This window comes from Harpia harpyja, chromosome 17, assembly GCF_026419915.1.
Source record: "Harpia harpyja isolate bHarHar1 chromosome 17, bHarHar1 primary haplotype, whole genome shotgun sequence".
Lineage (NCBI taxonomy): Eukaryota > Metazoa > Chordata > Aves > Accipitriformes > Accipitridae > Harpia > Harpia harpyja.
In genome coordinates, this window is record NC_068956.1 from 260038 (window position 1) to 287433 (window position 27396).

The 27396-nt window shown below is 52.0% G+C and overlaps 1 protein-coding gene, 1 long non-coding RNA gene and 2 other non-coding genes across 4 annotated transcripts; 1 reads left to right on the forward strand and 3 right to left on the reverse strand.

Moving 5' to 3' along the window:
- Positions 1-12603: 12603 nt before the first annotated feature.
- RPS11 (ribosomal protein S11) lies at positions 12604-15458 on the reverse strand. Its single transcript, XM_052812929.1, has 5 exons — positions 15361-15458; positions 14783-14914; positions 14491-14566; positions 13653-13782; positions 12604-12778 (listed from the first exon to the last, which is right to left on the reverse strand). The coding sequence occupies exons 1-5, from the start codon at positions 15373-15375 to the stop codon at positions 12655-12657; spliced, it is 477 nt and encodes a 158-aa protein (XP_052668889.1). The 5' UTR covers positions 15376-15458; the 3' UTR covers positions 12604-12654.
- LOC128153617 (small nucleolar RNA SNORD35) lies at positions 13350-13442 on the reverse strand. Its single transcript, XR_008239029.1, has one exon. It is a non-coding gene; the product is annotated as a small nucleolar RNA SNORD35 (small nucleolar RNA).
- On the reverse strand, positions 14259-14351 carry LOC128153602 (small nucleolar RNA SNORD35). Its single transcript, XR_008239015.1, has one exon. It is a non-coding gene; the product is annotated as a small nucleolar RNA SNORD35 (small nucleolar RNA).
- Positions 15459-15506: 48 nt separating the features above from the next.
- On the forward strand, positions 15507-16287 carry LOC128153397 (uncharacterized). Its single transcript, XR_008238952.1, has 2 exons — positions 15507-15840; positions 15986-16287. It is a non-coding gene; the product is annotated as an uncharacterized LOC128153397 (long non-coding RNA).
- The last annotated feature ends 11109 nt before the right edge of the window (positions 16288-27396 follow it).

Below are 27396 nucleotides of genomic sequence, written 5' to 3' on the forward strand. Positions count from 1 at the left end.
TGCCACATCCTCTGATGAGCATAATGGGAGGAAAAAAATGACAGGATATTTCTGCATGGACTTTCAGGCAAAAGTCCTAACCTTTCCTGTGGATGCCCCAAAACATCTTTTTTTTTTCCAGAGTTGCAGTGTTCACATTTGCTTGCGCATTTCCAGGGAGGAAGCCAAGAAGTATGGGGAAAGAAATGGAGACGGAACTTACAGGGTGACTTTGGGAAAGGATGCCTGGTTTTGACTATTTTTCTCCCTCAGAGGGAAAAGCCCTGCTTGATGCTGCATATGGTTTTGTCCTTACTGTAACAGAGACAGGGTGAATGGTACCTTCACTGTGAGCCAGTGTCTTTACTACCAGGGCCCATCTGCAATGGCACATGGGGGTGATGCAGAAGACTGGTCTAGTCCCTCCGTGCCTTTCTGTGAACTTGTACTCACTTGCTGCCTTGCATGTTCATAGACCAGGTGTCAACATGTGCATGTATCTGTAAACACATTGCTCAGAGACGCTAGCACAGATGTCATCCGTTCACACTATCGCAGTTAATCAAATTACAGGTCCTGAGATGCCACTGTCCATCAGCTGGGAGAGGCAATGGCACCTAAAGTGGGAGCTCTGCCTGCCCACGCTGCCAGGGGACGGGGCTGGCAGGTACAGGCAGGCTGTCGGAGCTGCCCCTTTGACCTGGCAGGGGTGGGCTGTTGCTGCACGGACCTGCCGAGCGGGTGAGGGCTCCAGGCGGACCCCAGCCAAGTGCCTCCTCACTGGCACATCATGGGGCACCAGGGCTGGCACCCGTCTGCAGCATGCCTGTGCCCTGCAGCGCTGGGGGACCAGCTCTCCCCTGCCAGTGCTGAGGACAGGCAAGGTGGGTGGTGGAGCTGCCCTCGGCTGCAGGAGTGCGGCGATGGGCTTGGTCCTGACTCAGGTCCTGCCTCGGCTCTGCCCAGTTCAGGACTGTCATCACCCTTTTCGGACCATGTCACAGGTCTCCAGGCCAGCTCCAGGTTGTGACACTGACGATGCCTTGTCCTTGTGCCAGCCATCCGAGCAGAGGTCCCTCGTGTGTGGCAGGGAGACGAGTGCCTTGGCCCAGGTCTGTGTGCAGCGCAAGCCTGGCCACGTCCTTCCATCCCAAACACCCCGAGGAGGATGCTCTCCCGCTGACAGAGCTTTTCATCCGCATTGCACCCGCCAGCCCACCCCACCTGGTTTTGCCCTGGGGGTCTCCTCCATTGCAATGTGCTGCCCCAGGCTGAGCTTGACTCTGCACAGGGACCTCATACACTGTGATCAACTCCATTGTGTGGCTCCCTGCTACAGTTTTATCGCATTTGCTCTTGCTTTTAAGCCTATCATTCTTCTGGGCTCTGACAGGTGCACTTTTAAACCTTTTCCCAAAGCCTCTGTTTTCCCTGCTCCCAGACATGGGACCAGCTCCCATCGCTGGGCAGCCAGGGAGCAGGACCTGGGCAGTGCTTCACAGGGTCTATGCCTTCTCCTCTCGAGAACTTTTCCTCCTGAGTATTTCTGAGCATCTCTGCAGCGAGGAGCGTTACTGAGATGTCACCTGGGTTACTTGGCTGCTCAGTGTGATGTAGACCTGCATCCCCAGGTGCGCAGCAATTGGGTCAAGCTGCTGCTCCCCATCTCTGCTGGTGCCATAACTCATCGGCATGGGACGAAAGCTCGTGAGATGGAAGTTCAGAGCTGATGATTGATAGAAGAAATATTTCTTTGTAAGACATACAATTAAGATGTGAAACTTCTTGTACCAGGATATTGTGTGTGATAAGATTTTTTTAAAGGTTTTCATAAAGGAATTGGACAAATTTATGGAATAAATATACACAGCGTCCACTAAAAGCAAAACAAAAAAACCTGCTTCAGGAAGTTGTTAACTCTGAACAGTTTGAATCTGGAGTTTTTGGGGAAGTGCCACAACAAGGGTGCCCCGTCCTTACCCTCTTCCCCGGACGTCAGCTGCTGACCGAGGCAGAGGGGAGGCAGCGCTGGACTTTGGTCTGGCCCAGCACTGCCATTCCTGTTTTATACATGCATGAGGGCTGCCCCACTCACCTTTTTCACAGCACAATGGCAGTGGCCAATGCCAAGCTCAGAAAACAGCGATCCCAACCCCCCTCCCCACATTCCGGGGGGATGTGCTGGAGCCATGTGCCGAACCGCCCCACAGCGAGGCAGCACTCGCAGGAGGACCCACTGTGGCCAAGGGTAGGTGGGCAGCCGTGCGGCAGCTCAGAGAGCCCTTTCCATGGCAAAAGGGCCAAATTGGTTTGGCATGTGCCTGGGCTGGAAGCACAGACGGTGCATGGGTGCTGTTCTGGGTGGGGGAACCCCGAGCCAGGGTGCGGAGAGGAGCGGTGCTTTCGGCACACGACAGCCAGCAGTGGCAGAGGCGATGCCCACCCTGCAGCCGCCGAGACCATGGGACGGGGCTGCTCCTGCTCCCTCCCCCACACCTTCTGCTGGCTGAGGCCACGGTCCCACCGGCTGTGCCAGGGATGAGGTTGGGACAGAGTTGCCCATTTGGGGGCTGACCATGCTCCATTTTCAGGTGATAACTGCCTTTATTCTCTGCTTTCTTGCACCGCACTAGAGCAGCACGGTGCCCAAAGGGCTTCTCCCAAAGGGGATGCAGCAAGAGGGATCCTGTCCACAGCGCGTACCCACATTTTATGGGCAGCCTGTGCCATTCTGTAAATAAACATGCTTCTGATCCCAGACAGCCTTCTCAATTTCATTATTGTATTCAGTATTTGTGTTGAGTGCCATGAAAAAAAATGGGCTTGAAGGAGGAATTTGGTGGCCTGCGGTTTGCGGTGGGATGCTGGGATGAAGAACAGAACAGGAAAGGACCATTTATCCTTTTTCTCAACCCTGATGGTGAACTTCAATGAATGTGGAGCATTAAACCCTGGAATTTGGCTTTTGCCCTCTGTGCTGGCTCATGTTTGAAGAAGCCATGACTTTGCTATTGGTGAGAGCTGACTCCCAGCACTGCTGGTAACACCCTGGACACTACATCCTTAGAGCTGGTTTTAGCCTTCCTTTACTTGATATGCCACGTTTGGCCTGTAGAAAAAACCCCCACAAAATTATTAAAGCTGCATGAATGCCCGACAGACCACTGAAAGATGGCTGCTCGCAGCACGCTGGCTCTCACCCTGCTGTGAACCATGGTGTGGCAGAAGGACAGCCGAGGGACTTTGGGGTGAGTCACTGCAGAAGGTCATTTTGGAGGTTTGTTGCCCAACAAGCTCAGGGGTCCATGCTGCTGCTGGGAATTTGGCTTTGCTGGTAGGGGAGCAGCTCGGGGGCTGTCTCACCCCTTTGCTGGGGAGGAGGACATGGAGAAGCCCTTGTGGGACTGGCCCCAAGGCATGAGGGATGGCTCCTGGGACAAGGCTCGGCAGAGGCAGGCAGTGCCACGCTCAGCGTTGCACCGGGGATGCCTTGTGGCCATCGAGCAATTGACCCATGCCAAAGTCCCCTGTGCACATGCCATGACTGCACCCAGGACACGACCCTCTCAGTGGAAAAGGGACAAAACAGACCCTGTGCTGAGTGCTGGCCACGTTACCTGCTGCCAAACTGGTTCAAAGCTTTGCATTTTGGGGGGCACGTTGGGTCCTGCCCCCAGGCAGGCTGTGGGATGGAGCGTGGATCCGAGTGGGTGGGATAGGATAGCCAGGCTGGCTGCCCTTGCAGCGATGGCAGGTGCAGGGGCAATGGAGACCCCCAGCCTCACCACAGGGCGGCAGCTGGGTTTCCAGAGGCTCCCGCACAGTCGGCCACGGGGCTGTGACCGCTCGGCCACCCCCTCTATGGGTGTCTGCTCCACCATGACCTGTCCCTGCTTGCAAGAGCACCAGGATGTGCTGGGGAAAAAGCAAAGCTTAAAAACCTCCTCTGGCTTCGGGGTTTGTCCTGCTGAGAGCAGGGTTTGGAGCAAAAACCCCCAGGGAGCCCTTCCCACCTGCATTTGCCCAAGCCTTCTGCTCTGAGCAACACTATGCCTCCGTCTGCACCTCCTCCTTTTTTGCCCCCTGGATCTGGCCCACCTGGGCCAAGCATTTGTGCTCAGGTGATGAGTGTTTCTTGAAACAGGGATTAGAAAGCAGGCTTAATGGCTATCATTAACAATAATGCTGCCAGAGGAGCAGGATGGTGGTTACAGCATCAGCCGGTGCTGCACCATAAGGAGAGGCACCTGTGGGACAGGAGCAGCAGTTGCTGTGGTGGCACGGTGCTATGGCCACGACCTGGGGGACATCCCACAGTGGTGGGGTGTCTGTATTGCAAAGATAGAGGGCTGCCACAGCAGGGAGTCCAGAGGAGGCACGAGGACAGGAAAAAGGGCCGTTTCCAACAGTAAAACTGGAGGACCTCTGGGATATTGGCTAAGGGGCAAGCAATTCTGTTCTCTTTTATTTTCTGTCAGAGATGATGGACTTCCATGGGACAGGTGGGTAAGAAACACCATAGCACAAAGTGGAAATGCACTGAGATCAGAAGAAACTTGGTGCACGTGGGGCAGCATCTTGGGGAGAAGAGAGTTGGCTACCAAGCGGTGAGCTACTGCCGAGGTGGAAATGGTGGAACAAGAACTGGGCAGCTCTGCACAACCTGGGCGTGCTCCCGTGCTGCACAGGAGAGGAAGCTTAAAAGCCTTTGATTTGCCCATACTCCTTGGGATTCTCATAGCTATCGCCCCTCTGCACCCAGGGGACAGCAGGGACTACCCTGCCCTGGGGGGATGAGAGCCAGGGCACCCTGGGGCGTGCAGGCAGGGGACCCCTCCTCAGGGTGTCTGGACAGGGACCCTGCAGCTTGGGTGTGGGCAATGGGGACCCTTTGCTGGGCTTCGGCTCAGCCGCTCTTGCTGCCTGGCACAGGGATCGCTCTCCAGACCGGCATTGCTGTGAGTGGCCGAGTTGCGGGGCTGCTGCCCAGCTCATGCTCCGGCAGCAAAAACTCTGCAGACATCCTGACAGTGAGGGATGGCCACGTTCTCACGTTGGCTTTCAGCCGGGGACTTCTCTGTTCCTTCCCCCAGAGCTATTCCCTTGCAGGTGGGGAGACCTGTTCGAGGGGGTGTGAGAGGGGATGTTTGGGGGTGATGGCACATGGGCTGTGGGTGCAGGGAGGGAGGAAAGCTTTGGGTGGGAAGTGGGGACACACACGTGTTGGGGGGTGCAGCTGAGGAGAGCATCCGCATGCTCGGGAAACTTGTGCACATGGCCTTACAGATCACCAGCAGCGTGCTGGGATAACCGCGGTGCTTCTGCTGTGTCTTTCAGCTGGCCACATAAGATACGGCAGAATCGAATTGGGCCGAAGGTCGCTCTTGCCCTGCCCAGTCTCCAACAGTAGCTGGATATTTAGTGAAGATTATAAAAGAAGGTCAGATAAAAAAGTGTATTCTCCCAGCCATTCCTCATCAATAATTCACATCTACCGGAGCTGAAGGCTGAACACAGAACACACCATTTGCAAACCATTGATTGGGCTTTCTAATCCCTTTTTGACTTATTTATGCTTTTGGCTTTCCTAGGTGCCTGACACAACGAAACCATTCATTACTGGCCTCGCAAAGCAGCTCTCAGACTTCAATATCCTGTTGTGTCTTGTGTTTTTATTCAAGAAACATGATGGGCGGATAAGGATTTCCACTCTGGGACACATTCAAATGGGCTTTCCCTTGGTTTTCCACTAGGAAGCAATGCGACAGAGATGGGAGAGAGACCAAATGGGAATGCTGCAGGAAGTTGTGGGGGTCCACAGTTGCGATGCTGTTTTTGTTGCAGGACATAAAGGTAATGCACACCCATAACTGCTGCCAGTGCTTTGCTTTCTATTCCTCCCCCGCCTGGGAAGCCAGAGCTGCCACAATGGGCACTGTGCTGCGAAGGAGTCGGGGCGAGGTCCGGCCACATTGGGAAGCCTTTACCTTCTCCATCCTGGATGGGATCCTGGTGTGGAATCGGCTCGGCGTGGGTGGCTCTTCCCTCCCGCTCCAGGTCCTCGTGCTGTGGGAGGGTCCGGCTGCACCCGCGCCTCCTCCGGATTGAGGACATCTTGCGTGTTTTTCTGGACGTTCCCCCTGTTTTCTCCTCCCGTTTAGCCTCTGTGGTAGTTATAGATAGCAAAACAGGCTGAGCAGTAAGTCACTGCTCCTAGAGTTGGCTGTTGGTTTCCCCCATTGTTTTGGCAGTCTTTCTGTGATCCTGCTGAGGTTTGAGTTATCCTCTCTGGTACCTGGGATGCTGAAACTGCAGGTGCCGCTCCAGGTGAAGCCTTGCCACTGCCCTCTGCAACTGCTCCAGTGCTTGCCTTCAGCTAATACAAAACCTTTTGCATTAGGCACCCTGGAGAAACTGTTGCCCTCTTTTTGCAGCTGTATTACACTCTTCTAGTTTCTAGCAGACAAGATCCTGGTATACAGAAAAGCATCTTTTTGTTAGTCTGCAGAGCATGGCTTTGTTCCACATATGGTTAAATTTAATATCAATTCAACTAATCCAGCCCCCGCTGTCTCTCGGTTATTTGAGTGATACCCAGCCCTTTGTCTACCTTGGTGGTGTCTCCTGACTTTGCCTCTTCCTCCTCTGGAGCTTGCAAATGCCTTACCAACCACACCTGCTCACCACGCAGCTGGTGGAGCCGGCACTGAAAGTATTTATTTTCCTAATTCATAAATAACCACTGCTAAGTATGAAATGTTCTTCCCTCCCCCTTTCTGAAATGCCAAGGCAAAATGCTCTTGCAGCCCCCGCTCGGGCTCATGCCAGCAGGCAGCAGATGCGCTGCCATTAAACGGGGAACCTCGGAAGAAATTTTGCACAAAGACTTTATAAATACCCTCCTGGTCTGAAGTGGAGGCGTGTTTTTTTTCCATGCCATGTGCGTGAGCTGTCAGACTGAGCACCGGTCTCCCTCCAGGCTGCAGGAAGACGGTTTATTATTTGCAAATATCTCAAAGCTGTTTTTGAAAAGATGGGAAGGATTTAGGGACATGTTTGGTAACAAAGCGGAGCGGCAGAGAGCTCCGGCTCACGTGTGAAAAGCGTTCCCTGCGCGTGTGATGGGGAGGGAACGAGAGTTTTGGGGACGGCGTTTGTGCTGTTTCCTCCCCGCCTGAGCTGGTCGGATGCTCCTGTATGGCAGCTGCTTGACTTAGCAGAGAGGATGAGGTCGGACTGGTGAGAGCTGCCACATCACATCCCTCTGTGGGGCGGCAGGGATGCCAGGCAGGATGGTCCCGTCGGGGCGAAGCAGGAGGGCAGAGCACGAGCTGCCCTTGTCCTGTGCGGATCCGGTTGCCCAGGTCTGGCAGGAATGAGGCAGCTGCAGGAACCAAGCCCTGGCTTTCTGCATGGTTGGTGTTTTTGAAGGCGTACCTGAAAGCCCTTGTAGTGTGCAACGAGAGATGAGAGACAGCTGAAAGCTGGCTCCAAGGCATCTCTCCGATTGTCTCCATGTGGGTGCAACACCTCGCTCTTACCTTTGCAGTCATAACGTCTGTTTTCCAGTCAGCTTGGTTTTATTAAGTACCAGTTCAGTCTCCCTAAGGGATGCTGCCTTGAAGAGGTGATGCCTGTGAGTTTGAAAACCACACATATGTTTGCTGTGATCAATCTGGGTGAAGGAAAAATCATGATCCTCCAGCTGCTGGGGAAGGATCCCTCCGAGGCCATTTTCAGCACTTCTCGTGCCCATCCCATACAGCAGCCGGGGCAGGGGGGCAGATGCTGGGCAGCCCCTGGGAGCAGCCCAGAGCTGGGACCCCGGGGCTGAGCCAGACTAAGTCTTGGCTGGCGGACTGGAAGTCGAGCTAAAATAGTTTGTGCAACAAGAGGCTGCCCCTGAGGGCAATATTTTCAAAAAGTCTTTTAATTTCCCCATCTTCAGTTTCTCACGATCATATCTGGTTTTTCTTATTTTTCCAGGTGAAGGCACACGACTGCAGCATCAGGTATACTCTCCCCACATACAAACACAAAGAATCAAGCTGTTTTTCAGCCACCTTGTGTTTAAGCTAAGCAGTTTGGCTCTTCAGCTCCAACTCCAAGATGATTTCCACTCCAACCCATTTCTGCAGATTTTCCTTGAACCTGCACCATGTTTTCAAAGCACTCTGTGGGGTGTTTCCACCCGCGATGCTCTCACCCTGCCATGCACACTTGGTAGAGCTGTCCCGCTGCTGGATGACCTTCCCTGCCTGTGCAGCCGGTGATGCTGAGAGCCACAGGACCGTGACTTCCCCGGTGGCACGGCTCTCATAACACGGGTGCAACCTGGCAGTGGATTTCAGGAACGGCCAGACAAGCAGTCATCTGCTTGGGGAACACACACAACTTTTGTCAGTGGTAATTTCAGATTCCTGGTAATCTTCACCCAGCAGGAGGGCTTCTGTTAGGATCAGGACAGACCCTTGTTTCCAAACTATTTAATATTTTAAATCATTTAACAGATATATTTGGAAATCTGTTCACTGTGTAACTTACTTCCTCTGTGATTTGCTGATACATTTTTAATGAGAACACTATGCGATTGCTAAATAAAACTCATTCCAGAAGTTAATTGGCCAGGATCTATTTTCCATTAAAACCAGGCTGAAGCATGAACTTCTGTTACCAACTTTTAGAGCTTCATTGACTGAGCTGTGTATGAGACTTTTTTTTTTTCTGTGTCTGTACGTGGGATCAAAATGAAACCAGCTCACCGCTAACCACCTGGGTCATCTCTCAGTGGCTTAAATAGGGGCCATGGCTGGTCACTGCTCATCCCGCTGTCCCCCCGCTCTATCCTGGGGTCTGTCCCTGCACCCTGATGCAGCTGGGAAGGGCCCCTGGTCTGCTCCAGCCTCTTGCTGCCTGTGCTGGGGGTCCCGAATGGCACCCAGTGCCCAGATGTGGCCTCACCAGCAGCACAGGGCTGTTTTCCAGGCACCTTCATAAACATTCATTGTGCCTGTCTGGATGAGCGGTGTGGTGATGGAGGGTTTCCATCCTCAGAACAGACCAATACCATGTGCCTCTGCTCCAAATAATGAGAACGTTTATCAGAGATGCTGTTGGTGCAATTTTCAATGTTCATAATTTCTGAAAGTAAAAGGAGCCATTTATTTTAAACCACCAAAGACGATGAGGTTCCTCATGCAGAGTGCGGCTAAGTTTTTTCTCATTTAAATTTTTTAATTTCAATTTAATTTTAATTTATTTTTTAAATTTTTTTACTCATTTGAAACCTTTAACCATGTTCACTGTAACTGTGGTGAAATTTTGCCTCATAATCTGTCACAGTGAAAGCAGTGAATTTTTTTTCCCCCTGAGCCTTTCTGCTGATTTGAAGGTACCTCAGAGCAGACACCAGCCCCAGTGAAAACATTTAAAACGGGATGCCCTGCAGGGCTACTGGGGACTGATTAGAAGGTGTAATTAGGATTTCCAGGAGAGGTTTGGGAGTATTAACAGCGGAGCTTTATCTCTTCAAAGGTAAGTGCATGGGTCCCACTCAGCAATCGAGTCAAACACCTTTGGTGTGATGACTGGCACGGAGAGTCTGGTGAGCCCAGGCTCCTCGCAGTCACCGACGGGTGCACGAAAGGAAGGAGGAGCAGGTTTCTGGACTGGGGAGCTGCTGGTTGAGTGGCCAAGCTGCCACCTCATGAAACACAGAGACACTAATGAAGAGGAGGGAGCAGATTTAACAGCGAGGCCACTTATTCACCCTCCCTCGAGCTCCAGGCCAGGCCCCCTTCCCCGCCTCTCACTGCTCTGCGAGATGGTTCAGCTCACCAAACCAGCAGAAAATGACCTGGAGAGAAGAAAAACCTGCTGTTTTCTGCCTGGTAAGTGAGCAAAACCTGCTGTGAGGGAGATGGAGGAAGGGCCATGAGCCCCGCTCCGCTCAGCAGTGGCAAGCCACCAGATCAGCTCCACCAGGTTGTGCAACCGCCCCCAGACACTGCTTAGTCTTGCTGCTCCTTCAGTAGCTTCTGAGCAAGCTGGAAGCAGCCTGATCTCTCTCCTCCAAGGCCTTCTAAGGGACAGATTACACACTGCTGCAGTGGTGGAAGCTGATGTGCTCTTGCCAAGAGCCAGCAAGCAGAGCCATGCTGAACACTGGATCCCCAGGGAGCGCTTGCATCGGGGAAGCTGCTTCAGCACAGCAGGGGGACACAGACCTTCCAGATATAGTCTTGCTGTACATGGAAGTGGTAAATAATGAGCATTTTACCTAGATCTGCCTGGTGTGAAGGCAGTCAGCGTGGCATCCCTCAGCCAAGGTCATGGCAGGGCAGCAGGCTCTTGCTGCGATGTGCCCAGCACCTCCTCAGTCAGCACAGCTGCAGTGTGACAGTGCTGCCTCCAAGAAGCTGCCCAGCCAGGGGCAAAGCCCAGCCAACTCTGCCTGGCAGCTGCACTGCAAACCCTCCTGCTGCCTGGAGCCCCCCCGAGACCACCACCTTTCCAGCTGCCCTCCCATATGCGAGCTCCTATCTGACTCCTTGGCACCCAGGGACATGCCTCCAGAGCTGCTCTCCCTGCTTGCTCCACAGCTGACCCGTTTCAGCCCTTGCCTCAGTGACTTCTGGAAAGCACTGGCCAACCTCCTTTTTCACTGCTCTGGCCTGAACTCCTGCCTCCCGCGTGCTCTGCTCCAGGCGGACGGCACAGCCAAGCTCCAGGCAGCAGAGCAGAGGAGCCGATGCACATGCTGCTCCGGCACTGACACACCAGCGAGGCTGTGATATCCCCCAGCCCGGGCAGGAACACTGGCTCCGGAGTTCTGCCAGGATCCTGTACCACCAGCTTCAGGGATTCTGTACCACCACCCGAGCCCCTGCTCCTCCTCCTCCCCCAGCCTCCCACAAGGCTTGTGAATTTAGGCAGAGTAACCTCCAGGCACCGCAACCCCCTGCGGATGCCAGCCCAGCAGCCTCATTTGAGGGTCCCCCCAGGTAACAGTCATAGCATGACTGCCTGCAGACATCTCAAACTGCCACCCGGACAGACTGGGCTGGTTCAGTTTGTTACTTCCCCATCAAAATGAGAGAGAAAAGAGTACAGGCAGAGCCCCATGGAAGGACGGGAAGGCTGCTGGGAAGCCTGGCAGGAAGGACCCTTCCCGCACAGACAGGGAAGAGCCATCTGACCCAGCTCCTATCGGAAATATCCACTTGCATCCCAGTGAAAGCTGACCCAGTGTTTAAAAGCTTTCTGATCAGTGGGCACTAACAAAAATATCTAGGTACAAAGACCCATGGAATTCTGGGACCTACCTTCACTCTATGGGACTGACAGGAGATCGGCTTTATTGGCAGTGTCTCTAGCCTGCCACAGAGTGAGCACTCCTCCCAAATCCTACTGAATTCCTCCCAGATGCAAGGGGACATCCCTGCCACAAAGGTACAAGGCAGCATGAACCACAAGCTCTCACACAAATGCTACTGAATTTTTGTGAGCCACATGCATGTTAATACAGAAGTCACCAGGATGCAGCGTTTTCTGCAAGCTGTGGGGCACCAAATTGCTCTCGCAGCCCTTTGCAGCATTACCTCAACAGGCAACACTGCCAGAGCCAGCCCTGGGTTAAGGTAACGCTGCCAGCTGAACTACATGCATTTAAAACACTGGATTTTGATTGTTCCACCTCTGGTTCTCATCATGCAGCCCTCCTGTCATCCATACTGTGTCACACCATCACTCCCTCCAGGCTCTTCCCCCAAAGGTGGGATCAGTCTCCTACAGAAGGGCTTACTTGGTTCCCAGAATAACATTTCCTATGACTGGTGGAACCACAAGCAACTATCACCTCTAAAAAAAATCTGCAGGAAAAGCAGTTTCTTTGGCATTAATTCCCATTCCCTTCAGCTGCTGACGCATCACAGCCTTGTAAAAATGTGCTTGGACGCCTTTGTGTGTGAAAACACCACATGGCATCTTTCTCTTTAAATACATATTTAAGCTTTCTGAGAAATGATCTTTAAAGTCACAACTGCCTTTGTTATCACTCAGAGGCTTTACATTCTAAACCAAATTATTACGTAATCTTCCATCTGTTACCGTCTGCAGCTATGCTGGGGAGGGGTGAAATAGCACACCAGAAATCAGTATTGAACTGCAAAGCCACAAGAACTCTCCAGAAAGTAACAAAAAGCAGTCAGAGCATGTCCCCTTCTGCTTTTTTACCGTGCCCTGTTTTCCCACACATTAAGAACCTAAGCCTTGGTCAGCCTGTCCCAGAATACAGAGATGCAAAGGCAGCTCTCCTTTGGACAGACCGTGCTGCACCTCAGACTGAGGAACGCTCACTCACCATACCGGTCAGATTGTCTGTCAGCTCCAGAGAAAAATACCAGGGTCCTGGTTTATCAATAAAGGCACAACACTCCCTCCTTGTCCCTCACCCAAACTCTCGGCATTTCTGAACAGAAAACCTGGACTATCTTAACTTGTACCTGCATAATACTCTCACATTTTCCTCAAGAGCTGCACTCACCTCGCCCATTTCCATAGCCTGCTGAGTTTGCACGTGCCGTTGCATCCCCATGCTATTGATTCCAGATTACACACACAGGGTACGTTTTTACAAAAGTTTTATTTGTCCTGCATATCTTCCATATGCCGTTTTTAAAATTTCTGGAATTGCTTCTTGGTACCAGCAGCTTTTGTGACTTTGAGGACATTGAACCGGACAGTCTTGCTGAGGGGACGACACTCTCCCACGGTGACAATATCGCCAATCTGGACATCCCTGCAAAGACATCGCTGCTATTTCAGCAGTTCTTGAGTTTCCTGCATTTGCAGTCAGTTTGCTCTGTAGCAGACATTTGCCTTGTGTGATGCTACCAAGCAACACAGCACTGAAAGTGACCTTGGATATCTAAAATTGTAAAGCAAGGTCTTATCTTAAGTGCTGCGAAGATGAGGGTGCCTAAAAAGCAGCAGCAGCCCCCCTGCAGCTGCCACAAGGTCTTGAAGTCCGTCACTCCACGCTAAGCTCAAACTCAAGACAAACACAAGCTTTCCGCAAGAGCGGGATGAGTGCTGAGCATTGAAGGGAAACCCTTCAGAGATGGGGAGTTTCCCTCCCAGTCACATACAGGCTCAAAGTGCTACTCAAGCCAAATCAGCTGGACTGCAGTGCTAATCCAGGTTTTCCTGGAAACCCTGTGCTCCAACGACAGGCTTAGGAAATCCACAGCAGACAAAAAAAAGCCAGCCTCTGAACCTGTCCCCTCTGGCCTCAGCATTTACTTCAGTTACCCTTTCTCAAGGACTGTAACAGTGTACGGTTTCAGAACAGGCAGACTGACCAGAACCTGTCTTATGGTTCAGCAATTGCCACTGGCATTGTCAGCAGCCCCCCTCACCAACAGGGACTCTGAAGACCATCGTGAGTTTAGACATCACCACCAGTAAGCAGGTTCCAGGTCAGAAGCAGCAATAAAAGCGCACGTGTCACACCGATGTGTACGCTCGCTGCAGTTTCTACACAAAAGCTGAGTTCAGCATTATAAACAATATATAAACACACGTAGGAGACATTTGGAGCATGTCTGGCACTCCCATACACCTCTTCTCCACAGGGTAACGCTCCCCCTGTCACTGCGGGGACCTGCACGCACCTGAAGCAGGGCGAGAGATGCACAGACATGTTCTTGTGGCGCTTCTCGAAGCGGTTGTACTTGCGGATGTAATGCAGGTAGTCCCGACGGATGACAATGGTGCGCTGCATCTTCATCTTGGTAACCACACCTGGGTGACAGAAGTTGGGAGGAACGCGACAGCGATGAGCATAAGCAAGCGTGCACCGACCACTGGCAAACTGGGCTGGAGATTTCGGTTATAACTAACAGAGAACAGATTTTTAGAAGCTATCCAAGAGGATCAGCAGGGATGAGTGGCATTTGACACCTGAAGGCAGTACTGGTCAATTCCAGTTAATTTCTCCTTATTTACCTTAGTAATAAAGGGTAATGCACCTTTTGGGGGGGTGCTCTGGTGTTCTACCAGGCTGAAAGGGCTTTCTTTCCACCTTACTGCCAGGCTACAACCTTCAGATTTGTACTATAAAACAAACTATTTCTCTTGTCTTTTTTAAGACCTTCTAAGCACACTGTGACACGCTTCCTGAAACCAATCCTTCCTGCATTATCTGCTACTGTATTACATCAACATCTGCACCACAGAACAGCACATCTGGAAGGATAACTGCCAGCAGCTGGTCCTTTCACTAGGCATCAGCAAAGCCGTGTGGCATTGTCGTCAAAGCCCCTTCACTGTGAGACTTGGAAGACCATCGTGAGAGAATGGCATCATGTGCAGCTCAAGGACCACAGCAGAGTTTGCAGGCAGCCTCCAGATCGATGCTCCCAGCTCGTGGGCTTTGTCTGCTTACCCACTTCAGGGCAGTCGGGGGATTACGTCTATAGCGTTACTCTCTAAGGAACCTTCACAACTCACCTGACAGGATTCGGCCACGGATAGAGACATTACCAGTGAAAGGACACTTCTTGTCGATGTAGGTGCCCTCAATCGCCTACAACGAGAAACGACTGTCAGCATCTGGGTGGACAAACAGCTCAGGCAGTGCTGAAGCTCAGAGGAGCCACACCTACACCGGCCTACGAGCAGACGCACTCTGCAGGTCCGTCACGGCCTTTGGGGTGCCGTGGGAGCAGACGCGAGGCCCGGGAGCACGGCCAGGACTGGTACAGCCCTGCCCGCGCGGCTCCCGCAGCCGGCCATGCCTCACCTCCTTGGGAGTCTTGAAGCCGAGGCCGATGTTTTTGTAGTAGCGGGGCAGCTTCTCCTTGCCACCCTCGCCCAGAAGCACCCGCTTCTTGTTCTGGAAGATGGTGGGCTGCTTCTGGTAGGCACGCTCGGTCTGAGGGGGGAGAGAAAGGGGAGCATCACCGGCAGCCCCAGGGCACGGCACCTCCCCAGCCCCGGGAGCAAGCAGACCCCGGGGCACGGTACCACGCCGACACCGAGAGCCCCCCGCCCCGGCTCCCCAACCCCGGGGCACGGTACCTCACGGACAACGTCCGTCACACACACACACTCTCACACACACACTCTCACACACACACTCTCACACACACACTCTCACACACACACTCTCACACACACACTCTCACACACACACTCACTCCCACACGCCGCCGCCGGGCCGGGGCCGCAGCCCCGCCGTCCCCAGCAGCCCCGGGGCAGGGGGCGGCCCACGGGGGGTAGTCGGGGGGGGGGGGGGGGGCGGCCCACGGGGGGTAGTCGGGGGGGGGGCGGCCCAGGGGGTGTCCCGGCGGCCGGGGCCTACCGCCGCGCAGCACCCACCTGCGTGTCCGCCATCTTGAGCCGCGCGGCGGAAAAGAGGCCCCTGTCCCCGCGCGGCGCCGCTTATCCCAGGGGCGGGGCGCCGGAAGTGAGTTCCCGGGGAGGCTGGCCGAGTGACGTCACTTCCTCCTCCACCGGCCTGAGGGGAGAGGCCCGGTCGGGGAGCGGGGACCCGCGGTCCGCACAGGCGGCCCGGCCTGGCCCGGCCCGGTCTGGTCTGGTCTGGTCTGGGGGCATGGGGCCCCTCGGCGCTTTCCCCCTGGCTCCCCCCCGCCTCATTCCCCGCAGGGATGCGGCGCCGGACCGGGCCCGGTCGCTGTGTGCCGCCCCCACTCCCCGCTCCCCGCCGGTTTCTGTGTAGGCCTCGGCTGGTACGCGCAGGCCGGCTGTCGTGGTGCTGGCGAGAGAAAGGCAGAGCCCGGCTGGAGGTCCAGCGCTTTGGGAACCTCCTCGCTGATGTCAGATACAGAAAATCCTGTGGTAGATTAGAAAGCCCTGCTTTAAATGAAGTTAAGTTAGCCGAGATCATTCTGAGCTTTTCTACTCTTCCTGTTCAATGGTGCCTCACCTGGCACACCAGTTCTGTTCCTTTCTGTGCTTCCTGGCGGTGCAACCCTCTTGGCAGGAAAATGAACAACTGACTGGATACAGAGCGACTTAGCGGTCAAAGTGAGGAGGGGATACCTCCTCAAACGACCACCGAAGACCATGCAAGACCCCCATGCATGCAGAGAAGGCATCTGATGTGTTGTGGTTATGTGATCCTATGCATATGCATCAGATAGTTTGAATATGTGTTAGGTAGGAGTAGTTTTAATAAATCAGATAAAATCGTTATTGTATAAAAGAGACACACCTGATGAATCTGGCATGCTTGATTTGTGGAAACCAAGCACCCTGTGCAGAATAAAGCAATCTCTCTCCTGAGTGTGTGAGATCGGTCTATTGCGCACCAGGTAACGAATCTGCTTTTAGGACAACATTGCCAGCCCTGTGGATTCTTGTCCCAGGCACGTTAGATTAGATCAGGGGACGGACAGCCACGCAGAGCCTGGAGGGAGGATGCCTGCCTGGGGAGCAGGGTGGCAGCCAAATTAGGTGCTAAAAGACGTAGATCAAGGTGACGTAGGCAGGAGAAGCAGAGGATATCGGGAGGGCCCTTTCTGAGAGCAGATGCAGGGCAGCCTGGACGGGTAAGACAGAGTACAACGCAGCCCAGGCTGACCACCAGCACTTTGGCAGTTCAGTTGTACGTCGCCGGCTCAGACACCCCATGGAACAGCTTCGCTCGTGCCTCCTCGTCGGCCGGCATCTTGGGCTGCAACTCAGGAGATGCTGAGCTCTGCACAGCCTGCACATGAATTGGGGCAAGACCTTCTCTGTGTTGGTTTGTTATCTGGACAGCAGAGAGAAGAATTATCAGGGGAAGTACATTATTTATTGATACAAAGACCTTGGGTTTGTAGCGTACCTGCCACAATCAGTTCCTTTGGGTGGGGGAAGATTTAAATACAGCAGGGTTTGGGTGGGATTTTCTTCCCGGTCTCAGGCTGTGAGGGAGAAAAATAACCAGCTGTGAGGGCACACACCAACCAGGGGTCTGTAGATCTACCCGTGCTGCTCGACTTCCAGAAACAGGGGACCTTCTGGGTGGATGCCTCTGCGTCTGGACACGTGTTTGTGTTTCTTCAAGGTCTTTTTCAGAACCTGTTAGCAGTATTGTTGGAATTGGAACTAAATTATGTGAATTTTCAGTGATTGTGGCCTCTGACGTATTACGCGCAGCAGGGTACCTCAGAAAAGGCAGTAAATCTATCTTTACTTAGTTTTACATCAAGGCAGCAGTATAATTTAACATTATTGTGATGCAAATAAGGTTATATTAAACCAACAGCATATGGTACCCTGTTTAGTGCTTGTCACATTATTAATCAATTGTTTGAAGATTAAAGGGAGAATAGGGGCTTTTTAGAGCCCTTATGCTAAAAGGCATTTTGTTCTCTGTTAGTCGTCATCTGCCTCATTAGAGGCTGAGTGCAGGGGGAACTTTTGTGGCTGAAAGCAAAGTCATTTCTAGCCATGAAGAGTTAACTCGTGTGGATGGTGATGGACTTTTGCAGCAGGAGAAGTGAGGACTGACAAGGAACAGGCTCAAAACAAAAAGCAGCTCGTTCTTCCTGCAGGAGTAAACTGTGGTGAAAGTCCTTGCTGGGGGACTGGGGGTGTTGAAAGTTTACAGGGGCTCATGGAGGGACTGCATGAGTTCATGGAGGAAAAATCCATTCGTGTTTGCTGAATACATGTGGAAAACAGACAGCTCGGGAAGTGTCCTCGGCTGAAAGTACTTGGCTCTAGGATGTGGACGAGGCAAAGCAGACCTCGGCTCAGAAAGGGCTTTGGCTCTGTGACCCAGGCGGGGATTTGGGAGGATCCTGTTCAGTGGGCTGAAGTGGGACAGGAGTTTTTTTAAATTTTGGTCACTGCGATGTTGATCTTTTTGTGTCTAAGTCAGTGCCTAGACAGGCTCTTGCACTGGTCACTGCAATGTCGTGGTCTTGAATAGATGGTAGGAAGACCTCAAGGATTTTTATATTTACTGTCTTCAAAGTCGTTTCAAACTCTCAGGGGAAAAGCAGCATGAAATGGAGATACCTAACTAAATTCTTTTGAAAATTGCCATTTTTATCCGCAAATTATCCATAAGCTGATGAATAAATAAAATAGCATTTCTTTACTCATCTGTTTGACACTAAAAATGAAACTGAGTCATCTACTGCCTTTAACTCCTAAGGAATTGTGAAGAGTAGGGGAATAAAAAAATGATAGCAATCTTTTTCTCTTTTAGGTGGGCAAATACTGTGTGTGTTTTGCAGCTGCTCAGATCAACCTGCTGCCAGTGAAGAGTCTCATCTTTGGGTTCAGCATCTGCAGCAGCAGTTGGAGAATAGCTGCGTCGTTGTGGGACAGGACTGTGTCAAAACAAGGGAGGAAGGTGGGGGTGTCAAGCTACCGAGCTTGATCCTGATGATGCAAAACAAAGCAAAAGGGAATTTCAGACAATGGCTTAATCAGGAATCCCTGATTAACCCCTGATTAATCATCAGCAGAGCACGGTGCTGCGGCTTTATGAGAGAATATAAAGAGGGGTGGGCTGCTAGGAAGTGAAGAAAGGGGCTCTTCCATCAAAATATGTCATCCAGACTGGGAGGTGAGGAGTCTTCAAGAGTCACTAGTGCCCCTGAGTCGTGGTACCAGGGCGTTTCCCCTGATCCTGCTAGCAGCTGCCTGTTTAGGGCTAAGCGTTTCTTCTGATGACCCGCAGCAGGAAACGGCTTAAGAACATTGTGTGAGGAGGAAATAGCAGAGGTAAAGCATAGACATTGTCTGGTGAGAGAGGGAGTATTCCTCTGGGCATTGTCTGGCTGTATGAGATACCATCAAGCCTTTGTCACAAGGAAATATGCAGAATCCATACTGCCTTATCGGAGGAAACTCAAGGAAGCTTCAGAGATTGAGCTGAGAAAACCAATGATGACCTAGCAGTATGTTTCTTCTGGCAGCTGGAGAGAAAGTTCTGAAGCACTTTGAAATGATACAGGAAGAAACCAGAAAACTGTGCTCTTGTGTTCTGACCTTAGGCAGCATTAGCTTATGATGAGGGACTATGAAGCTGCTTTCACTGATACTTTTTAAAATAGACTAATAACTACTGGACATGCTCTGTTTGGGCAACTTGATCCTTTCCCAGTGTGCAGATTTGGCCTTGATGGCATCTTGAAGTCCCTTCCAGACCTGCATTTCTGTGCTTCCTACCGTGCTGTCATGCGTGGCTCAATAAAACAGAAACATGAAGGTGTGTTGTGATGTGGTAGGGAGAAGACAATCACTGGGGTCTGAAGGTTGGTGGCCTCTCCCAGCTGGGCGCTGTTGGCTTTCAGGGACCTCTGGCTCTCCAGGGACACGGATCCTATGGACGCTCCGGTGAGCAGCTTCTCGGTCTCTGGCCACAGTGGGATCCGCTCTGGGAGCGGACTCGCACTCAGCCTTGCTCACCCGACAGTACAGTCAGTGCTGAATTTGTTAGTTTAGTTTCTTAATCCCAGCAGTATTGTAGATAGTAGGAACGATACTGTATTGATGGTTAGTACACACTGGGGTGTAACTGTGCAGCAGAAATGAATTCAAACTGCAGTTCCGTTTTACTGTCACTTAATTAGATCCTTGTTCATTGTTTCATGTTTTCTGTGAGTGGCATTCCTATCACCTGTCTGTCATGCGTTAGGTGATCAGTTAATTTATCTGTACACTAAGCACTCCCAGGCACCAAACATTTATAGCACTGTCTGCTCAACACATTTTGTATTTTAATTGTTTATGTAGACACTGAACTATCTGCACATACTCTTCCTTGTCGCCCTGTCTCCAGACAGGTGAAGCACAGGAAAGCAATTGAGCAGCCAACATGGATTTTACCAACAGCAAACTGTGCTTGACCAAGCACAAAGTTAAGGCTTTAAGTGCTTTAAAGCAGTAGCCCATTAAATATTTTGTCTGTTATCTCCTTGACATCCCTCCTGTTAACGTCTCATTAGATCTTTCAGTGATTGTTAATAGCCCTGATGAGGAGGTTTTTTGAAGCAGTGGCTTAACATGTTCCTGGCACAGCTCAGCACTCCCACACACACCCCTCAGCTCCGCAGAGGCATGAGATGGGGTGTGGGGAACATGAGTGCTGCCAGGAATCTCCCCTACCTGCATTCCCCGGAGCACCAGGAACTCCCCGCACTGCTTGTTGGGGGGCAGCAGGGGTTTATGCCACTCCACGGCAAGGAGCAGTTGTCCTGGGGTGAGGCAGTGCAGAGTCAGTGGCACAAGAAAACGTCTCCTCCTCCCCAAAATGGCACAGGATGTCTACAGCCATCTGTACCACCATGGGGGTGGCGAAGAGAGACCGTCCCCACAGGTGTGCAGGAAGACCGTGAACACCTGCCAGGTAGAGCTGGCTCAGGTGGCATTGTAGGTGCCTGAGTTTCGGTGCTGTGTGTGTACAGGGGTGGCAGTGTCAATGCCCCAGCACCTGGAGGTGGCTGTAGGGTGAAGCTTCTTCGGGGGTCTCAGGAGCTTGAGACAGTTGATGTAAGTTGCTCTTGGAGCTAGGATGACTGCAGTGGCATTTTAGGCAAATGAACTTTCCATCTTCCACAACATCCTGAGGAGAGCTTTAAAGAACTTTGCACTGTGAGTAAGGACACGGGTGGGGAAAGCCACCCTGAGCCACTGTCCTGTATATAACTTAATTTATCCTGTGGCTATTCCAGTCTAAGTGTCCCATCAAAGAAGCCTGTGATCCATCTAATGCGTGATTTAGGATTCCAGGCAGGATACCTCTACTAGGTGTGTGCTCCTAACACGCATCCAGTGAGGGCCAGGGGGTGAGTTGCCAATGCTCGTAGTTGTGGCTTAGTTCTCCAGTTATGATGTCTGCTGTAGAGGACCTGAGGAAGAGGCTGTGTAGACCTCTGCCATTGGAATATAACTGATGTCTGCTGGGTTGGGTACGGTGAAGGGCGGGCTGAGATGGATTATTACCAAGTGCTTAGCATCTGGTTTTGGTCAGGGGAATCATTCCCTGGCACCTCTTAGGAGGGAGCATCTGTCCATTGTTTTTCTCATCATACCCAAAACCCACTCCAAGGGAGCTTGCTCCAAAGTCTGGCCCCCATGCTGGCCAGGAACCAAAAGCTCAGGTGATTCAGTTCCTTCAGACAGAAAGAAACATCTTATAGCAGTGCAGAGGGCTTCTATTTTGGGCTTGGTCTTTTTCATCGAGAGAGAGTGGAAACCTCTCAGTTCTCCCAAGGGGGACAATGAGAGAGGGACCCACTTTTAGGGCAGCAGGTTCCCATGTTTCCAAAGTCTATCTGCAATGCTCCAACTAGCCCCACGGCACAAACTTTCTCCGTACTAAAGACTCAATTCAGGGCATCACTTTGCCCTGTCCTGTGTTCCGGCTCTTGCCCCCACAACATCCCCCTTTCCCCACCCATCCGGGGTGAGCCTCCCATGCCCAGAGCAGCAAAATCACCTGTGGGTGGCAAAGTGTAGAGAAATGCTTCTTTGAGTCCAGTACTGACTTTTGATTAGCCAGCTAACTGGGGGAATCCCAGTTTGCTTATTACATCAGCTTTCACAGGGAAACCAGTAAGGACCTCCAAACCGACTGGGGAATCCTCTGCACCATTGCTCATTGTCCTTCGACATCAAGTCCTGTGTCCTCTTCTGCTGCTGCTGAAGCACTTTCCTCCCTGTTTTCCAGTGTAAATGTGTGACTGTCCCTGTGGCTCTTGCAGGTCTGCGTGACATGCTTAGTTGGGAAGTTACAGATTGTCATTAAGCACTGAAGATGTGGTGAAGTTAATGGTAATTGCGTGAACTTAGCTTAAACTTTGAGGCTTGTTCAAATAGCCCAAGCCTAAAGTATAGCTAAAGGCTCAAACCCAGTCACCTCCAGTCCATCTCCAAAGGGCTCACATACAGCCCTGAGCAGGTGGAGACAGCCAGAGTTCTTGTGGTCGTATGGCAAACCATTTATTTTCCCATCCTAGGCAATTTTCTCTTTGCCTCAAGTCCAGTATCTTGACCTCAGAGAGACTCCAAGTCCTTCCTCTACTCATTAGTATTTTAGATTTTGAAACCTAGGAGATTAAAAAGTGAATTTGCAGTGGCACTCACTCCACAATGTACTGAAGTCCTGTGGAGAGAAGGCGCAATGCATTCTTCAGATGATTTGCAGCCCAGGCACAAAGACACAGTTAAGTAGGGCAACAGCAACTGAGCAATCAGCAAAACATGTTTATATATTATTTATACAAAACCGTAGTCCAGCTGAGGCTGCAGACTTTGTATTAGAGAGGTCTTTCAAGTACATGTGTGTGGAAAGCTCCTTACAGCCTTCACAGTTGGCTGGGCTGTCCTCTGGGAAGGGCTTTCGCAGGCCACACTAATGTATTCCCCTGGCTTTACATGAAAGCATCCAGAAGAAACTTTCAGAGGAGAACCTTTCTCTCTAGCTAAGATGCTTGAGGTACTGTGGTGGATTTCTTTCGTCTTCACACCACAGGCAGTGGGGGTTTGGTGTGTGGGAGATCAGCCGGTGGAGATCAAGTGAGGAGCTGCCCTGCAGCCAAACCGGAGCGGAGGGATGGAGGAAAGCCCTGGGCCCGAGGCTGTGAGAGCAGCACGGGTGCTGAAAGCCTTGAGCCTGGTGTCCTGTGCAGGAAGGCATGGCAGAGGGTGAGCAAACACTTGGGTGGGATGGGGCAGCAAAGAGGGTGCCAGGGATGCCGGTGTACAGGCAGCACCGATGGTTGGGTGCTGCTGGTGGTTGGGCTGCCGTGGGCCAGTTTCACCGCAGCCGTGTGCTGGCTGTAAGCGTGTGGATGGCATTGCTTCTGCAGAAGGGCAGCCTGTTTGCCAAAATAGGTATTAGCGTGACAATTAATATCAATTAGTGTATCAGCAATGGTGCTCTGACAACCATGACTGTCTTGATCCTGGCTGTTGCTGCAAGATGGGTTTGCATCTCAGAGGAAAGCGCATTGCCAGGTAATGATCAGTTCCATGGCCATGAACGGAAAATGTCTGGAGCAGGCAGGCACTGAAGCTCATCTCGCTGCTGCTGGACCAGAAGTGCACATCAGAGAGGATAAGATCAATCACGGTGAAGACGTACATGGGTTTGTGGAGAGCCGGCTGTATCCTGACAACAAAAAGGATCACGCAACATCAAGGCTGGGGATGCCGAGTGGGATGAATGCAGCAGGATCAGGAAGGGTGCCGTTAAAAGCAAACATCATGCACTAATGGCAGAGCAGGTTGAGAAAACATCTTGTCATGTCAAGTAAACAAGAGCCCCTTGCTTAGAGATGCTTAACACTTTTGTGTTTCAGTGCACATGGCTTATGTTCCCGGCTGTTGCTGCTGCAGCTCACAGGCATCGAGTGTAAAGGGACAGATTTTAGAGGCCATGTGAGGGGAAGTGAGTATGAAATGAGCAGGAGGTGGGGAAAGCAGGAATTTGCTCAAGTGTTTACTGGACTTGATATTGGTATGTGCCCTTGCCAGCTGCTTCCCTGCCACTCTCTCAAAATCTCAGTGCTTGTCTTCTATACTGGAAGAAATAACATACTCAGCCCTCAATTATCTCCTTATTCTAAGCTGTCTGATGACTCTGTGGGGGACCTCTGAAAGGGCAGCATGTGCTGAAACAGCGGGCTGCCCTAGAGTAAAGCTTTGGCTGAACATGCAGCTCAATGGCCATCTTCTTTGGAGAGTTGTCATCTTGAGCGTGGCACCTCTCAGTGATGAGGCACCCGTGAAAGACAGTCGGATGAAGCCAGGTGTTAGCAGGAACGTCCTGCACCTGGATTACCAGCACCAGGACCAGATGCAGCCTCAGCACCGGTGTTCCTGTTGGAGGTGACAGCGTGTCAGAGAGGTCTTGGGTCTGGCTTGGTCCTACTGAGAGATCAGCCCCTCTTTCCAGTTTCACAAGCTGCACCATCCATCAGCACTGGTGGGGTTTGGAAGCATAGGAGCACTGATTGCAGAGAAGATGGAGAGTGGGTTGATGTGCTTTCACAGGTTTTCTGGTGTGGGTTGGGAGGGGGATGGCTCTCAGAGGCAGCTGCCTGCTGCCAAGCCTGGAAGCCTCAGCTGAGCCAAGCCCAGACAGCTGGACCTTGAGAGGGCGATGCCCTGGGGTGGTCCTGGGCTGGGCCAGCTGAGGAACGTGTCTTACAGACTTCACCTGTGCAACGGGCAGGGCTGGGGGGAGCCCAGAGGTCTCTGGATGGATAAACTCTGATCTCGTTTTAAACATTGCGGCATGGTGCAGGTATCCTCTGGAAGGGGACATCACGTAGAACCAGTAGCTGAGCCGTGGTCTGCTCTCAGCCCTTTGCATTTCAGCACTTGACTCTCACCAGGAGTTGTCGTGGTCCACCAGCTGTGATTCACTTGCAATTTGTCTGCTTAGTGAGACCTCATTTCAGCATGCCCTCGAAGCTAAATCCATTCCATTTCCTATTGATGTACTTCAGGCAAACTCACCGTGGCTCTTAACCAGGAAAAGGGAGCCTGCAGAGCATTGCCTAAGGTGCTGCAGCTCCATGATCATTATCTGGTTGTCTGCTGGACGATTCACGTCAACATGAACACATGCAGGCAAAGAGACATTCATCTGGAGGGTTTAGGAAATTAGGGACTGTCTGGAGATCTTTAGAGGAAGAAATTGCATCTCCTGGAAATTTTTTGAAGATCTTAAAAAGGAAACACTGCTGCTGTTTATGCCAATAACCTGATAATCCAATTTCATATTCATAAATAAAGCTTTGCTCGAAAGTTATTTGCATTTACCTTGTACCCAGGTACCAAATGCTACAGAAACACTGTATTGCACATTTATCATTCTTCCTTAATGTTTGTCTGCAAGGAGGCCCCAGGCAGACTCGATGTCTGAAGTCAGGGGTAGCACAGAGGAGAGAGAGTGCCATGGATGAGCACCGAATATAAACATGAGGGAAATTAACTTATTCTGTTGTAAAGAAGGCTCAGACGTTCAGACTCTTTCCAGTGCGTAACTTGGCTTCTATCTCATAGTTATACACAGGATTATGTTCTGCTTAGAGAGCCCTAAAATATAGTGCTGCTTTCTTTCTCACTAAGTAATTGTAAGCCATGAAATAGATGGAGCTATAGATCCTCAGAGAAGACATTGAGATTTGTCATGACTCAGCAGGTGTGAAGCTGAAGGTAGTCTGACTTCTTGATGATTATACTGCTATTCATGGGAACCAGTCACGGTAGCTTTTGATATATTTTTTCTTCCCCAGCAGACATTTCTTCCACTGCTACGGAAGTCATTGTAGCACTACTGCAAGTCTGGGTGTGCAGTACCGAGTGCTCGCCCGCAGGTCTCTGAGCTGTGGAAGATGAAAGAGTACTATATTGACACCTTGACACTTTTGATGACAACTTTGGTTGCCCATTGGGTTGACAGCATGGGTTGCCCAGGGAGGTCGTGGTGTCTCCATCCTTGGGCATATTCAAACACTGTCGGGATGTGGTCCTGGGTAACGGGCTCTGGGTCGCCCAGCCTGAGCAGGGGGTTGGCCCAGATGGACCCCAGAGGTCCCTGCCAGCCTCAGCCATTCAGTGTGTCTGCGAACTTTGCAGTTCTCCTCAGCAAAGGTTATTTTGGAATTGTCAAACCTTGTTCCTGCCATCCCAGGGACCGACGTCTCATCCTGTGTGCCTCCTTCAGAGCTGTCTGCCAAGATGCTGACCCATGGGCCACTCCTGAAGTCCTTTCCCCCTTCTCCACCCTCCAGCCAGGGGCCCAGCAGCTGCGAGGGCTGGGATGGGGTGAGGTGGGCAGAGCCTCCTCATGCCAGCTGTGGATGGGCACCAGGGCACAGGAACAGCTCTGTGAGGCGGTGGCTTGACAGCCAGGACGGGAGAGGTGGCTGCAGTGAGCAGTGGGAGTATGGGAGGTCTCGCACTGCGACTGCCTCGGCGCTGCCTCCCCAGCTGCTCCGACCATGTCCCCAGCCGCTCTGACCGCCTCCCCAGCTGCTCCCACCGCCTCTCCAGCCGCTCCAACCACCTCTCAGCCACTCTGACCGCCTCCCCAGCTGCTCTGACTGCCTTCCCTGCTCCCACCACCTCCCCAGCTGCTTCCACCACCTCCCCAGCCACTACTCCACCAGGAAGGGGATGCTGCCCAGAGAGCAGCCCATGGCGTTTCCTCTGCGAATGGCCCTGGAGCTCAGTAGAGCCGGGCAGCACAGGCACTCTGGGCAGTGGGGGGCTGCGAGGACAGCGTGTGGCTGTTCAGCATGAGGATTTAGCACATCAGAGACTAGACTGTCTCTTGGATCCATCCAGCTTTATTGAGAGCAGGGATTAAGCCACAGGAGAAATGAGAAATCAATGTAGCAGTCACAGGCAGTGCAGCTGGGCAGGAATCACCCGGGGACGACAATCGCTCCTTGGCTGGAGTGTTGTTGCCCGAAGCACGAACCAGCAGCAAGGACTGGCCCAGTGGCCAGCTGCTTCTGTTGCTTTGAATAAAAGATGTTTTACTCTGCTTAAGGAGTAAAAGGTTATCCCTCGCAGGCTGTTCCTTCAGAGGTGCTCTGGCAGTGACACAACTGGAGGGAAGAGCTCAGGGGTGTTTTATGAAAAAACACATTTATTATTATTTATGTGAAAGAGCACTTGCCTTCTTGCTGAAACTGGTCATGAGTTGGCCCAGACTTAACCTCAAACCATTTGAAATTGCACTAATTTGGCTTTTGAATGCTGCTTTGTGGTCTGCTGGAAGGTAAGCAGTGATTCCAACATTGTGGCTGGGGAACACCTTTACTTACGCCTGTCAAATCCAGGTGAGTAGTGCTCAAACTGCTTTATGCGACCTTCTCTGAAAGATATTCCTTGATAAAGGACATCTCATCATCCTCTGCGTTCCCCTTCTCATATTTGACAGTGTCCCCTTTTCCTCCTCTTTGCAGAAGACCCGTCTCAGGCTGCCCTGCAGCGGGGCTGCACTGCTGATACCAGGGCCCCCAGCAGATCACCCTCACGGCAGGACCCGAGTGTGGCCGGGGGCTAAGGGGGCAGAGATTACTGAGGGTGGTCGCAGCAGGCTGCACCGGCGGCAGGTGGGAGAATGGCGGTAGGGCTGCAGGCAATGGCAGTTGAAGTTTGATGATGAAACAAGTTTTTCTGAATCTCATTTTGCACTGTCCTGATAGCCACGATAGCAGCGCTTGCCTTATCCATCTGCTTCTCAGGTCCCGGTCTTTATCCTGCAGGTCTCCATCCTCCCGGCAGAGGAGCCGTGAACTGTGTTTCAAGGTGACTCCCCAGACCTGCAATTCCCATTCCCAGGTGGATCCAGGGCCACATCCAGGGGAGCCTCAGGAGGTCCTGCCTCTCCCACTGTGCTGGGCTGCCACCAGTCTGTGGGCATTT